This window comes from Tachypleus tridentatus, chromosome 4, assembly GCF_004210375.1.
Source record: "Tachypleus tridentatus isolate NWPU-2018 chromosome 4, ASM421037v1, whole genome shotgun sequence".
Lineage (NCBI taxonomy): Eukaryota > Metazoa > Arthropoda > Merostomata > Xiphosura > Limulidae > Tachypleus > Tachypleus tridentatus.
In genome coordinates this window covers 74,951,181-74,968,350 of record NC_134828.1, presented here as the reverse complement: position 1 = coordinate 74,968,350, position 17,170 = coordinate 74,951,181, and the positions used below count along the sequence as shown (strand labels likewise).

At 34.7% G+C, this 17,170-nt stretch overlaps 1 protein-coding gene across 15 annotated transcripts in view; it reads left to right on the top strand.

Moving 5' to 3' along the window:
• LOC143249459 (SPARC-related modular calcium-binding protein 1-like) overlaps nt 1-17,170 on the top strand; it is a 59,388-nt gene that overhangs the window by 1,389 nt on the left and 40,829 nt on the right. For 11 of the 15 annotated variants that reach the window (XM_076499342.1, XM_076499341.1, XM_076499337.1 and 8 more), the window contains exon 2: nt 13,594-13,765. In XM_076499342.1, the coding sequence (XP_076355457.1) occupies nt 13,594-13,765 (172 nt within the window). Of the gene's footprint in view, nt 1-13,593; nt 13,766-13,900; nt 14,441-17,170 lie in introns of those variants that run through there. The other 4 variants (XM_076499351.1, XM_076499349.1, XM_076499348.1 and 1 more) reach the window with 3 other exon arrangements.

Here is a 17,170-nt window from a genome sequence, read left to right as displayed (position 1 = left end):
AAGTTCTTCGCAAAATTATATTCAGTGCAAATGATATTTTATAATAATATATTAAATGTAAATGCTGTATACGTTTTACGTTACTCTCTTCCTACACACCAAACTATACACTTACGTAAACCTAAATATGTACTTATACATGATACATGGTATATTCAACCTAATTGTTACCATTTAGTAGGCACTTAAATCAGTACCTATTTACTTAGTAAATCTAAATCAAAAGTATTAAGTACAGATAAAAACATCTACAACTTTGCATTTCGCTAACTCAGCATAATTAGTAGTTATAGTAATATCTCTAAACGTTGGTGTTGGCAGTTTTTAATTATTTTAATTCGTTGTTCATGGTTCCTCTTATATTTAAAGTTAGTTCATAAGTTAATAGCTTTAAAGCTGTCTTACATTCTTGCATCTTAGTCATTGAACTATGTCCAATATTACACAATTTATTTTGAACAATGGATATTAATACGTATCATATGTATAGAATAATCTGAACAATGAAAACATTGAAATTCTCTGTTAGATAATTTATCCTTTAAATAAATATAGCACATTTTTACACATCTATCTTTAGATGACTTTGAAAGTTGATCATTTCCACGTAATTTGTCCATTGCTATTTCGGAAATAACACTTTTTTTGGCATATTCTGTGTAATGAATATTCTGAAAAAAGGTACGTTGTTAGATAACTTGTCTCCATTATTTTAGTACTGCTACATTTTGTCATTTTATTTGTATTTAAAAACTGGAGAAAGAACGCTATTATGTATTCAGTTTTGTTTATCCCATATCTGCACAAAAATATTCAATAGCCACTTACGTTAGCCGTCACTAATTTTAAATTCATAACCTCAAGAGAAGACATCTAGTTAACACTACCCACCGCTAATTTTTACGCTATTCTTGTGTAACTAAATAGTGAGATTTGACAATCTGACTATCACCTTTTTAGAAAACTGTGGACCCCAAAGAGTGGAGAGCAATTTGTTTTTGCGGTGACGGGACCTGAATATTGGACTCGCAGGTCCATAATCCAGCACCATTATGCTTTTTAATATATTATGAAAAATAAACTGTTGCATTATCACGATGAAATTTTTACATTATTAGGCGTTCTGTAAAATAACCTTCCCAGAAAAAATTACATGGTTGTTTATGTTGAAAACAAACACCATAAACATTTATTTATCCTATATTAAAGAAATAATAAATGATTACATTTTAAATTTTCAGGATATTTATGAAATATTCTGGAAAAAGTTTTTTATACTGTTATATTTTGCTTATTAAATATTACGGAAATGGTACATTTTATATACGTTATCCTTTGTATTGTTACACACTCCTCGTAATTTATGTTCTTACATATCCCTAGCAAATCTTGTAGAAAATGTTATATTTTGATACAAATCCTTCTATGAGCTATATTGCAAAATGTACATCGTTACATATTCTTTGTTACAGTTGATTTAAAAGTGACACTTTTACATATCTTATATGCTGATTACCTTGAAAAGTACAGTCTGTTTCGTGGATTCTACATTATTCAATACAGTAATGTACAATCACAACATTCGTTACCAACTTTGTAGAAATACTCGTGTGTGTATGTTTTTCTCATAGATCGCTGTTAACCATTAAAACTTTCACTTATTAGTGAATATCATACTGAATTTTTATTTTCGTAATCCTATACACAGTAACGTTTCTGTAGCCAAGCAAAGTTTCTTCAAAATTGCTCATGAGAATCCTTCCAAAAGTGATCCCGTTGCGAGAAGATTAAATATTATGTACAACGCATTGCGTGGTAGGTGGCTCCCCCTTTAGACAGTACAGCTTTTCTGTAAAGTATCTTGTCAGCTAGGTTCAGACTGGTATTCGGGCAACGGATTGTTTCGGTATCTACTGAGTAATTTACTGTTCAAAATATTCACTGTTGCATTTTAGAAAGCTTAAATCTTAAATTAGATGGTGTTTCAATAAAAATATCATATTTGACGTAATTATATTCCCCAGTGCGCTGTACTTCGAGTTGTAAAATATTTTATAAGAGTTGGAGCACATTTATAGACTGTTAATAGGTTGCAATTAAGTATTTGATTAGACATTAAAACAACTAAATCCAAAGTAAATACCTTGTTTGGTACACCGGTGAATGTTCGGCAGTTTTTTTTAAATATCGACCTGATGATTTCGGTAAACTAAAAAGGAATGTCAACTGGTTTATGTGATAAACCTAATCTCCAAACTAATGTAAATTAAACTGTTTTGTAATGTTTGCTTTATTACACTCTATACACCAGGTTTTACGTAAAGTAATGTGGTGTTATTAGAAAATATAATTGTTATAGTGGACAAGCAAAGGTTTACTTAGCAATTAAATTTATTAGATTAAGTGGTTATTTCTTGTGTAAGGGGCTAAAGTATTACTTCCTAGAGCTGATATGTGATGATATCTTAACTCATTCTTCATCTCAATAACCTACCCTCAACACAATAGGTTTAATGTTAATTGTCAGTCACTGCAAGTAGACAAGTGAAAGTAAAAATGTATGAACCTCTCTTATTCCTTTCCTCAAGGGCCCGGCATGGCCAGGTGGATAAGGTACTCGACTTGTAATCTGAGGGTCGCGGGTTCGAATCCCCGTCACACCAAATATGCTCGCTCTTTCAGCCATGGGAGCGTTATAATGCGACGGTCAATCCCATTATTCGTTGGTAAAAGAGTAGCCCATGAGTTGGTGGTGGGTGGTGATGACTAGCTGCCTTCCCTCTAGTCTTACACTACTAAATTAGGGACGGCTAGTGCAGTTAGCCCTCGTGTAACTTTGCGCGAAATTCAAAACCAAACCTTCGCTCAAGAACTGAATAACTTTATCTCTACCTAGACAATTATACAACTATGTCATGTTGTCCGTATTTTATTAAAAAGCCATTTTATTAATATCATGTATTTTTACAAGGAAACTAAGTAAAACACGTCAGTTCTTTATTTCTGATGATTAAATCTTATAAAATCACATTTTTGTTACTCTTTCTTACTTGCGCGTCACAAACAGTAAGTAACTTTTTGAGATTTCAGCATGATTTAAAAAAAAAATAACATCGTAGATACAAAAACTTCGACAAAGCCAATACGTTTTTCTTTCTTTTTATGACCTTTCTTTTATATATGAGCTCAGTTCAAAGGAATGGTTGCTGAGCAAGACGGACCACCATAAAGACACTATACCTACTTCAAGGAACCACCATAAAGACACTATATGTACTCAATGGATCTGTATCATATACAAAAATTTTTACATATTATTTACTACAGGATTTACACAGTCTCTACATGATAATAATTTTGTTTAGTCCATTCACACACGTATACAGTACTCTTTGTATCATCTGCACACACCTGTATACAGTACTCTCCGTACCATCTACACACATCTGTATACAGTACTCTCTGTATCATCTGCACACACCTGTATACAGTACTCTCCGTACCATCTGCACACATCTGTATACAGTACTCTCCGTATCATCTGCACACATCTGTATACAGTACTCTCTGTATCATCTACACACACCTGTATACAGTACTCTCTGTATCATCTGCACACACCTGTGTACAGTACTCTCTGTATCATCTACAGATACCTGTGTACAGTACTCTCCGTATCATCTGCACACACCTGTATACAGTACTCTCCGTACCATCTGCACACATCTGTATACAGTACTATACGTATCAATTGCATACACCTCTATGCAGTACTCTCCGTGTCATCTACACACACCTGTACACACCACTTTCTGCATGTCTGTACACACCTGTATGCAGTACTCTCTGTATCATCTACACACACCTGTATGCAGTACTCTCCGTATCGTCTGTACACACCTGTATGCAGTACTCTCTGTATCATCTACACACACCTGTATGCAGTACTTTCCGTATCATCTGCACACATCTGTATACAGCACTCTTTGCATCATCTGCGCACATCTGTATACAGCACTCTTTGCATCGTCTATACACACCTGTATGCAGTACCCTCTGTGTCATCTACACACATCTGTATGCAGCACTCTCTGTATCGTCTGTACACACCTGTATGCAGTACTCTTCATGTCATCTACACATACCTGTATGCAGCACTCTTCGTGTCATCTACACACACCTGTATGCAGCACTCTCTGTATCGTCAATTTTCAACTATAGTTAATATTTTTTGCATCATCCCTTTACATTTGTATTGAATACTTTTTGAATCATCTACCCACAGTTCTACACAGTAATGTTTCCATAACATGTACACACTTGCATATATATATATATATATATAGTTCCAAAGTATCTGAACATTCGCATACCTAGTATTTTGTGTATCAGTTTTACATTGCTAGTAGCAATTTAACATGAATAATGTATCATTTTGTTTGCAATAGCAACAAGAAATAAAATAGTAGTATAGCTAGACCACATGTTAGTTATCTTCTGTGTATAAACTTTAATTGGTTGGTAGCTCTCATATGTATCTTAAACGTAGTTGAACCAGCCAGTAGCTTTCTGATATACTCAAATCAGCTACTAGCTTTTCGATTGACCTAGACGTGTTAATAACTTTTTGATATATTCAAATCAACTAGCTACATGCACCTGGGTATATTTTAATCAACAACTACTCTTTGGTTTGTTTTGACATGTTCGAATGAAATAACAGGACACTCGAACCAAACAGTATCTTGTTGACTTATCGTTACATGCTTGAAATAACTGGTAGCTTTTTGACTTATATTAACATACTTCAACCCACCGGTAATTTGTAGTATGAATGAACGTCTGTGATAAACATTTGGTTTCTAAGTTGTCGTGGTCTGGCATGGACAGGTGATTAGGGCGCTCGACTCATAATTCGAGGATGTTGTTGTTGTTTTGGAATTTCGCACAAAGCTACTCGAGGGCTATCTGTGCTAGCCGTCCCTAATTTAGCAGTGTAAGACTAGAGGGAAGGCAGCTAGTCATCACCACCCACCGCCAACTCTTGGGCTACTCTTTTACCAACGAATAGTGGGATTGACCGTCACATTATATGCCCCCACGGCTGGGAGGGCGAGCATGTTTAGCGCGACGCGGGCGCGAACCCGCGACCCTCGGATTACGAGTCGCACGCCTTACGCGCTAGGCCATGCCAGACCCTAATTCGAGGATCGCGGGTTCGAATCCTCGTCACAACAAACTTGCTCACCATTTCAGCCGTGTTGGCGTTTTAATGTGACGGTCAATCCCACTATTCGTTGATAAAAGAGTAGCTCAAGAGCTGGCGGTGGGTGGAGATGACTAGCTGCCTTCCCTCTTGTCTTACACTACTAAATTAGGGACGGCTAAGACAGATAGCCCTCGAGTAGCTTTGCGCGAAATTCAAAACAAACCAAATTCTAAGTTGTCATGATAACTATCTTTTTTGTTAATGCAATACAGTCTTTAAGTTACATATTTGAAGAGTAAGGAACTTAGTGCGATAAGTTTTATGTTTATCTAATGAGGGGTTTGCTCCACTTCCAGAATCCTGATATTAACTTTCCTTTAAAAAATCTCATCTGGGAGTCTAGTATATCACAACTAGACTTGGTGAGTCTGGAGTTAAGTTTTGTCATTTCAAAACTTAAAGCTAACAACTAATTTATATTTTTATTCTTTATATTCTTACACACAGTAAATATGGGATATTTTACATTAAAGCTCATTTCTGGTCATCTGGAACGAGACTGGATGAAAAACATTATGCGTAAAGTAAGCTTCGTGGCTCAACTGGGACTCGGTGCATGTGATGCCGTGGCGCTGGTAAGACTGCATGTGTTTTTAGTTTTATCTGTTGTCAAACCAGCATCCCTTGCGCACGGAGTTGAGTGCTACAGTTAGAATTAAAAAGTCTAGAAGTTTGTGATATAGCTGGAGAGTTTGAGAAGAGACGATGTGTTTGCGGGGAACACTGTGGGTGATAATATTTTGTTGATAATTGAAAACTTGTTGGCATCATTTATTCTGAACTATAGATTGGCCATTTTATGATTTAGGAAACCCGTTGTTAATGGACAACTTCTACAAAAAATAGCTGTTTGTAAACTGAGATAACACACCACTGCCGACAGAAATATTAACGCCTACATAACTTTGAAACGTACTTGGTCATTAACTGGAAGATGGTAAAAGAGAGAAATGAGCATCACACTAGACAACAGGAAGTCGAGACAACGTGACGTCATCATAGTCCGATCAGAACGAAAACTTGTTCATAGATTTATCTTTACTGCAGGAATTTTTCAGGAACTTATCACGAAGAGTGGGTTGTTGTGGTAGTGATAGAGCGTATTTTTAATGCCATGTGAAGAGTTTCTTATTAACGTCATGACTCTTACTGTCACACAAGGCCTTATTTAGAAGTTTTGTGCTGACGAGAGTATCGTAGTTTGATAAATAATAGAAATAGCGGCTCGTAGAACGGTTCCGAGATTTTTTTTTCTCAAGTAGAAGCTTTCAGATCGTTGCTTGATCATTCTTTGACGGATGTGAGATTTAATTACACTCTTCGACTCAGGTGTTACTTGGTGTGTGTATGTGTGGTTTCTTATAGCAAAGCCACATTGGGATATCTGTCCAGTGCTACTTAGTAAGCGAAACGTTACGTGATGAGTTTATCTATATTCTACCCACAGCGAGTATCGAAACCCAATTTTTAGTGTGAAAGATCCTAAAATTTTACCGCAAAGCTACTGGGGCACACACTGCATATTGTACTCAAACCGTATCATGAATATTTTTGTTTACACTAGACTTAGTGTAACTGAATACTCGGCTTTAAACTTCTCATAAAATAGGCTTTTTTAATGTATATAAAAACACCAGTAATCTGTTAAGAGTATAAAGAAAGTTTTTATTTCCGTTTTTGTTTTGTTTTGTTTTATGCGAAGACGTTTCTCCTTTTACCAACTTCAATATCATGATGTAACCAACAGCAACTGGCAGAAGTTTGTTTGTAACTTGGCTCATGTTACATGTGGATAATATCTTGGTTTTGTATAAAAGAATAACAACAAAAAACCAACTAATAACATCCTGTCATAATAACTTAAGAACTGTTGGACGATGACATCATCAAAGCATGATTCAAATTATTAACAAGACTACATTTTTTGATCAAGTCCATCTGAGCTTCAAAATAACCAAATCAATCAGTTTTCCTTAGTATGTGATTCTACTACAATCTACAGTCTGTTTTAAGATTTTTCCACACTTCTTGAACCAGTTCATGTTTCTTTAACAATCCGTGAATAAATCTGATCTTTTCACAAATTGCAGGTGAATTTAAGTTTTTCGCCCATCTGTTGGTTTATCTCAGTTTCTTTCTTAACCCCGATTTAAACAAAGTTTTTTACCATAATTTGTAGATCGATCCTAATTTATTTCATGATTTATGTAATAAATTTTAATTTTTTTAAATCCATGAACCAATTTGACTTTGACCATGGATTAATTTTAGTTTCTCCAGTAGCTCAGCCAAATAATTAAACTAAACTAAAACTAAACAAACAACATCATTCTCCACAAACCTGTTGTTAAACCATATTAACCAAAGAAGAAGAGATAACACAGCTCAGTAATATAAGTACCAAGTCTTCGATTAAATTAATTTACATTAAAGCACATTATAGCTTCAACCCTCGATAGTTATTTTTAATAATTATTCAATATTTTTTACATTAAAACAAATCATAGCCTCAAACTCTATTAACAGCGTGTAACATGTTTATTTCAAGTGTTAATTATTTCATAAAGTTTTTTTAGATCCTTGGAATGTAAGGGCAATTAGTTGAAATGTTAGCTTACTATTTTTTAATACTTTAATATGAAATGATATTAAGCGCGCGCAATTACTGGTCACGTCAATGAAAGACTAGATATAGTGAAGGCTAAGGCGCCGTCGCGTGTTTTTCATTTCAATTCTTGTGCGTGGGCATTACAGATCCTTTTGAGTTGCGGCAAGTAGCAACAACACGGTATGTACAATTCGTTTTCAATGAGTCTGTGACATGATTCACGTACAGGCGTACTTGATAGGTCCATCAAATTTGTGTGACTTTACTGTTCAGATGAATAAAATACCTATTTTATTTTATCCGCATAACCTTTTTTTTAACGAGAATATAACCAAATACAAAACAATAACCATCTATGAACCATTACAATAGCCACAATGAATTGTGTAACTTTTTAAAGTGCTATACGCATGAAAAACAGAAAGATTAAAAGGTATATAATGTTTAACACAATAACTGTTGGCTGAGGTTATAACATACACACAATGGTAATATAGCGTTTAATTTAATAGCCTTATTATTAACACAGTAGCAAATAGTTGGGTAATTCATTGCGTTTCTTATTGGATTACACGTATATATTGTTATTCCATGATAATTGAAATGTGTAGCTTTGTGCTGCTTTTTACAAGTTTTCTAACTCACCTTTAGTGAAAAAAAATCTCACAAACTTCTTTGGGTCGAATAAAATTGTGCTAATAGATTTCTAATTGTTCGCTAAAAATACAAATTCACTAAGGATTTGGCTAGAATTTCGTGCAAAGCTACAGGAGGACTATCTGTGCTAACCGTTCTTAATTTAGTACTGTAAGACTAGAAGGAGGACAGCTAGTCATCACCACTCACCGCCAAATATTGGGCTACTCTTTTACCAATAAATAGTAGTCACATAATAACGTCTCTACGGCTGAAAGGGCGAGCATGTCTGGTGTGGTGGGGATTTGAAACCGCGATCCTCAGATTACGAGTCGAGGGCCCTAATCAGCTGCCCATGCCGGGCCATTTACAAAGGAAAAAGTCCTTTTTGATAAACTTTGGTTACAAAAGGTTTGATTATTGTTATGTGCAAACTCCATCAGAGTGTTCTATCCGTTCTCTGTCCATCACATTTATCGAAATCCGACTTTTAGGGTCGTAAGCCTGCAAACTTACCCTGAGCCACTGGGAGGGCAACTATTTTGTTTCGTGTATAGTTAATAAAGCAGAATAACACTATTCAGGTATATTTGTTAATTAAACAATAGCGTTGTTTTCATTTTGGACGACCATCATATACTTTTTAAAATATGTGTTTACTAAACTACTCAAGGCGATAATGCAAGATTTTAAAGTAGAATATCAGAATGTTATATTTTGAATAGAACAGTTTTTGAAAATAGTTTTCATTGCATGGTTTCAGTAAACCAAAACTACAAATTTTTCTAAAATCCAATACTTATTCACTGCTTTGGCTCAGATGAAGAAATTTTAATTTGTGGTTGTTGAATTTCGCATGAAGCTTGTTACACGAGGGTTTTCCGCGCCAATTCTAAAGTAATAACCAATAGGAAATGCAGTTAGTTAACAGCACTTAGTGCAATTCTTCAGCTGCTATTGTCAGACTTAATAGTAGGATTTAAGCGTTATGCTTATTTAAAAAAAACGGCCCTAAAGAGTGATATGTGTATTGGAAGAGGAGGGTACTTGACTACCGATTTGAGAAAAAGAATAATTATTAACAGTTTATTGGTCTATTCAAACAGTTTATGTTAATTCCGCTCTCGATACCCCCTTTGGGCAGAGCACAGATACTCCTTTGTGTAGCTTTGTGCTTAATAGTAAAGAAACAAAAAACATTGCTGTTTACTAAGTTCTAAGTTCTACACTTTACACAGCTTTTTACTACATGAAACAACTAATTTTATCAAATTTGTTTACATAACAAATAATTTAAGTATATTTAGTGTCAAAATCTTTGGAAAGTAAACAGATGGGTGGCACAAAAAACGGGTTTTCTTTCATTTGACAAACAATGAAACTGTATCTAGCTAACACAGGGTTAGAAACTCTGTTCATTGCTATCAGTAGGCTTATATAAATTAGAAAAACAGTCCCAAGATTAAATAAAAAGTATTTTGAGACATCTAGATATCTGTTCTGTGGCGCTATATTGAAGTTTGATATGTCTTGTTGGGGTCATCGGTCGGTATACAGGGGTTAGTATAAAGCTCTGGAGGTTGGGAGACGTTGAAAAAGTTACTAATTTATCAATGAATGTAATCGGCATGAGTCAGTTTGCTTTAACCCGGTAGATAATTCCCCAGTTAGACAAAGTGATACATTTTATTACACCCTCTGAAAAAGTAAGGGGAATTATTATTTTCAGAACGTTCTTTCCTCTGAGTGTGCGTAATGTCACAGTAATACTCTGTTTTCATTGGATAGAAAGTGAATGATATTAATAAACTCCATTTTTCTAGAACTAGCTGACGTACCCATTCAATACACTGCGAAAACATAGGACCCTCAATGGCTAATACAGGGAGAGAGCCGATCGGTGATCCTCTATATCATTCTACTGGGGTTCTATGAATATATGCTGGGCTTAGTGACAATTGGTCCAGCGATTTACCAGTTACAAGCGTATAACTATATATTTATAACAGGTGAAACCGATTTTATGTTTAAAACAAGCCCATTAGTATGCTAATAAAAGCAATAAAAAGTTCCAACATACAGGTTCTCAAGTGGTAATTGTATGCATTTGCTTAATCTGTCGTTTCAGTCTTTTTAGCCACTTAATATATTAAATTATTAAACTACCAGAATGTTATCTCGCAATTTGTTAGCGTTTAGAAACAATGAAAACAATAAAAATGGTAAAGATTATGATAAAAGTCACGTAAATTGCAGATTTTTAAAAATAATTCTCCAAGTTTCTCTATTTCATATTAAAATAAGCATGTAAAAATAGAGTTTCAGAGGTCTTAGCTAGCTCAGTAGTGAGTCTACGGAGTTACAACACTAAAATCAGGGGGTTCACTTCCCCTGGATAGACTCTGCAGATAACTTGATGTGGCTTTTAATTTAATATCATAATTCGTCAATAGGGCAGAACAATAAAAGACAAAAATTCTCTTAAACGCTATATATATATATATACATATAATATATAATAATTTAAAAGTTACTGTTTAGACACAGAAAGCTGGAAAAATATTTGAAATCAATAAACCTAAAACATTTCATAAACATCACCTGAACTACATATGACATATATTTTTTGCTACACTACTTTTAATTTATTCATTTTGTCCTTGTATGTGATGATGCAAATGTTTTCTTTTATTGAACATGAGTCCAACTTATATGTTTTGTAGTTGCTGTACGATACAGAGTCCTGTCAGAAGCTATTAGTTAAAACTACCAAACGTTAAGAAACGTATATCTCATTTCATTGTATCAAAATTGTAAAGTTAATTCCTAAGTGGTTCTGACACCTGTTCGGGTATAAAACACCAAAGGAATATTCTCTTTGCTCAAAGTGTGTTCAGTAAGACTTGTTGGCATTACCTGCTTTTTTTTGTCTCATACTCGCGGATGTCAAATTTATTTTGTCACTAGTTTCTACGGGTGTAAAACACGTTCAACGATTTATCTGATCCCCAAGCTTTCTTGGTTACGAGGCTCAAGTATCCATATAAGCACTAAAAATCGATCTGCAAAATCTTTACATTAACTACTTTTCAATTTTTTTATTTAAACTAGCACATGTTAAAGTGCTTCAAATAGAGCAAATCACAAAGTTACTGGAATCAAAGCGTCGCCTATTGGTGACAAGCGCACTACTATGAGAATAGAAACATGCTTGGTTTGTATGTCAAACAAGAAAGAAACAAGATATTTGTTCTGAGAGTATTTATGTAAATCATTATGCACAGACATGTATTATCTAAGATTTTTGTAGCTTAGAACTTATCAGTTCTACTTGAACTCGTCGTTACGTCGTAGACAGTCGAACAAGACTTACTATTACCTGCAGTCGATCTGACTAGGCTTGTTCATCATGAAAAGTCCTCAACTGGGCCATCTTATTCACCTAAAAACCCTCAGCTCTTCTGGCTGAGTTGGAACACAAACGTAACACTTTGTAAGTAAACAGACACTCTTTAACATTAAAGTTGAAACATTGTTTATATGACTAGGTGGGCAAATAATGATTCTATTCACCACTTTAACTAACCCTGAGAGGTCTTGACACTGCCTTCATTTATTTTAGTTTAGGTCTGAATTTTAATGTAAGTCGTTACTGTTCTTTGGTGGTCCTGTTTATTTACATATTATATTAGAATACGGCCCGGCATGGCCAGGTGGGTTAAGGCGTTCGACTTGTAATCCGAGGGTCGCGGGTTCAAATCCCCGTCACACCAGACATGCTCGCCCTTTCAGCCGTTGGGGTGTTATAATGTGACTGTCACTTCCACTATTCGTTGGTAAAAGAGTAGCTCAAGAGTTGGCGATGGGTGGTGATAACTAGATGCCTTCCCTTACACTGCAAAATTAGGGACGTCTAGCGCATATAGCCCTCGAGTAGCTTTGAGCGAAATTCACACAATCAAAGAAACAATATTAGAATGCTTTGTTCCATTTCTTTGGAGAATATTCCTTTCATCACTTCATGCGATGCAGCAAGAATATTCCACTCAAATCTTCTATCAATTATGAACAAACTCTAAAGTTTTGTATAAATAGATTTCTTTAAGTAAAATTGTACGTAACTGATTGAACTTTTTAATGTAAATCGTTATATTCTGAACAGTCTTATATAAATATACATAAAAGGAGATGAAATAAATAATTGGATTTCTATTAATCATTTGAAGATAAGATTGAAATACCTTAATCTCCACAGGTTAATTCTATACATTTTACCGAGTTATATGTTTGTATAACCGTTTTAATATAACTCCGATATACTCTCATTTCCACAGGTTACATCCTATGTTATTTTAAAACTCAATTCCTCAATATTTAATAACACTGTAACAATTTTACTGAACTATGTATATATTTCTTGTGTGTGTAAAGGTACGTATGCATGTATGTGTGTGTTTTCTTATAACAAAGCCACAGTGGGCTATCTGCTGAGCCCACCGAGAGGAATCAAATCTTTAATTTTAGCGTTGTAAATCCGTAGACTTACCGCTGTACTAGCGGCGGTGTGTGTAAAGGTATTCTACTAGTATATATATACCTTTGTTTCAAGAGGATAATTCTCACAGACTTTTTCAAACGCAGATTTTACGTACCAATAGTAACAATGTTAAAAACTTCAAAAAGCTACTAGATTCCATTCGAAGATGCTCTTGAACGATTACAAATAACATTTTTATACTATTTTCAGGCGTGAGTTTTAAAGTTTGTATTTTATGTGAATTATTTTAGCAAGTTTATTAAATTGAATCTTTTAAGTCAAATAGTACTTAACTAATGATTTGTAATAGTTAAATAATTTTTTCTGTGAAGTTTAAGGAGCTGTGTTGACTGTATAGGTTGTTGTTATCTTTGATTTAACTCTAAACTGTTTAAGTTCTAAAAGTGACAATTCCAATGTGTAAATGAAGACTGAATTACGTTTCTCAAGGTGAGACGCGATTTATTTGACAGTTTGCATATTATAAAGTTTGTATTGTTTTAACATAACACTTAGATTGATTACTTTGTTCTGACTTGACAGTTCCTGTTACTTTCTTCTGACAAAAAGAAGGAATGTAACATAAATTGCAGTATGGCTAAGTTAGTCCTTGTGTGTGCCACTGACGGGCGAACGTACCGATCAATCTGTGAAATAGAACGTGCCAAGTGTGAGGGTTATCCCATCGAACTAAAACATCGTGGGAAGTGTCCTGGTAAGTCATCACATGTTTCATCACTAGATTATAAATTAATTACCAAAGTGCCTTCTAAAGGTCATCTTGTATATCGTTAGTGTAGAAGCTAAACTAGAAGTAATTATATAACAAGTTACACAAGCTGTAATGTGATAAGTTTTAGCTTCCTAACCTAATTATTTCTAAGCAAGCCCCCTCCCCCAGTGGCACAGCGGTACGTTTCTGAACGTATACCGCTATAAACGAAGTTTCGATGCTCATTATGAGGGCATCACAGACGGTTCATTCTATAGTTTGCGCTTAGCTATGAGCAAACAAATTTCTAAGTAATTATTTCATTGTAACAATTTCATTAACAAAAAAATATTTTGCGATTGCATCACTTGAAGCATCAATTTTGAAATTCATTTTTATTTTGATTCAAGAAACGTAAACATAATTTGGTTTTATTAAGACTGTTGTTGTTTGTTATTAAGCACAAAACCACGCAAAGGTTCATCTGTGGTCTCCCCACCAAGGTTATCGAAAACCGGTTTCTAGCGATATACGTCCGCTGACATATCGCTATGCCACTGGGGTGGGGTGTATTAAAAAAGAGAAAATGTCATTGAAATTGAATTTTCAACCTTGACGGTATCTCCTGTGCCTAAGGATTCGGGTTAGCTGTATCGTATTTGGAACTATGTACTAGAGGTAAGTTCTCTTTACGTTAACACAAAATCGTGCTCCGCATTCAGAGACTGTGGATGTGTTATAAGATTGACGGTAAAATTCTATTATTTTATTAGAGTATCCCAAGAGTTAGCGGTGGGTGCTATTGTCAAACTGCTTTCACTCTAATCTATCAACTACAAATTAGGAACAGCTAGTGGAAATAGCTCTTGAGTGACTTTGCGTTGAACAAACGAACAATTAAAAAAACATGTTGGTAGCATCCGTCGAATAAAGTGGCTACTTTTACCCGAATAAGGGCGAAAGATAGCCCTGTGGTAAAGCTCTGGATTCTGGAGATGGTGGACCAGGGTGGAATGAGTACGATACCACAAAATGTTCTGTACATTTTAAGCTATTGGTGCATTATGAGAGAGACAGTCAATTCCTTAGTTTGGATGGCGAGTGGTGGGTTGCTACTGACTGGTTGTCTTCTAGTGTGGTTGATAGATGGTGGGTTGTTACTGACTGGTTGTCCTCTAGTGATAAGTTGTATGAGAAACTGGTCTGTAAAAAAACTGTGATCAATGTAGAACCTATCCAAGACAACTTTTTCCATCTAGCAAACTAGACAGCCAATCAATAATGAAAGGTTTGATATAGTAAAGCACTTCTGATCTCAAACTACTTGCCAATTGACATAAAGCTGTAAATTGGTGACCTGCTTCAGGAACATAATAGGAGTAAGCATAACTTAAGTTACCAGTGGAATATCTTGTTTGGTCATTGTGTTAGTGAGCTCATTTCGTTTTATATTTAAAGGGTCAAGAATACAGAAGAAACAAAATAATGAAATATAAAAATGGTAAGTGGGCTAGTCGTTTATGAATATCAAAGAAAAAAACTGATGAGAATAGACATTAAAAATACCCGGGCCTTAAACGTACTAAGTAAGAAGACGAAGTTAACGTATTGCTTAATTTCTTTATGATCCATAGCAAGTGATATTATACGATTGAGCAATGAATATAAAATCTGTAGAATAGGTCTTGTGAACAGGGCTGAAGAAGTGTCTAAAATCTCTTTGCAGAGACAAAGTCCAAAAAGCCATAGCCTAGCGTATATTAATTCAAAAATAGGCATTTTATACCTTGAGTTTTGAACATCTATCCATTGTCAAAAATAAAAGAAATAATATAGAGGATGGCCAGTGCTATTGCACACTTTACTTTACACTGTTTTATATGTAGAAAAAGTCAGATTATTGGAAAAACAAGAGTCCTAAGAACTTTATTTCATTGACCACGGAAAATGTTGCACCTCCACTTATGAAAAAATGCATGGAAACATTTTTAAACATTTATGTATATCATATTGAAGATATTTTGAAGCCTCACCACTTAGTTACAGCAATATTGACACATTAAGCCGTATTCTAGTTGATGACTATGCATCTTGACAATAGATATGCAGCATACTTTCCACTTCTGTGTCAAAATGTTATCATGTTCTAAGAACACCCATATTCGATGCTGACTTCCATGATCTACTTAATGTATGAGGACGATAGCTTCCCAGCACCTGTTTCAATGTCTAATTAAATGTCATCTTCATGTGTTGAATCTGAAGACTTGAATGGCATATCTATATTTGGAATGGCACGGATTTCCATTTCATTTGGTGTTTGCCTGAGACGTGCAATTGCTGAACTGTTATATCTTGATGCATTTTGTTTACAAGTAATTTGTATTGCATTGTTATACATATATGGCTGTTTAAATTTAATGTGAATATTGTGATTTATATGGTTTGAGTATAGTGTGAGTGTTAAATTTATTTGTTTTTTGAAGTGAGGATTTATTGAAGGTTTGTTTACATAGATGTTTTCGAATCATAAGTTGCAAAGTTCAGTTGTTGTGATTGGCGATTGTTGAATTATTGCATCATGTTACTAGAACCTTTTAAGTTTTCTCGTTGTTTTAATTGGGTATTATTACATCATAATATCCCGTAGTGTGTGGAACATTCTAGGACTCAGTTGGGCTATAAATATGCATCTCAAATGAAGTTAAATAGATAGTCCTATATTGCGTAATTGTGTTTGTTTTTTGAGTTTCGCGCAAAGCTACAAGAGAGTTATCTGCACTAGCCGTTTCAAATTTACCAGCGTAACATTAAAGGGAAGACAGCTAGTCATCATCACCAATCGCCAACTTTTGGGCTATTATTTTACCAATAGTAGAATTAACTGTCACATTATAACGTTCCCACTGCTGTAAGGGCGAGCATGTTTGATGTGACGGGGATTCAAACTCCCTACCCTCAGATTAAGAGTCTAATTATCTGGCCATGTCGGGCCCTAGCGTAATTGTAAGTTTCAGCCAAAAAAAAAAGAGTGTAAAGTGACGATTTTTAAAGTGACATTATCACAGAGCTTATTTTAATGACAAAGTAGTGAAGAATTAATTTGTTTTGCCAGTTTTGTTATGAAGTAATTGAGCTAGTTTGTGTGAACTTTGACAATTACACTATGGAACACAAATTTTGTTCCTGGATAGTATGTGTTATTTTCTAATTGCTTATGTTGTAAAAGTACAGAAAATGGCCAGTATTCCCTTCAAACTTTGCTTTTGTGGCCTGGATAATGAAATTTAGAAATTAACCTATTTTCTATGTAATAATGGGCAAATTTGCACATTTTCATTTACATAAGTTCTAACTAAAACCGTATGTGAATCAAGATTTACACGTACTTATACTGAAATTACACAA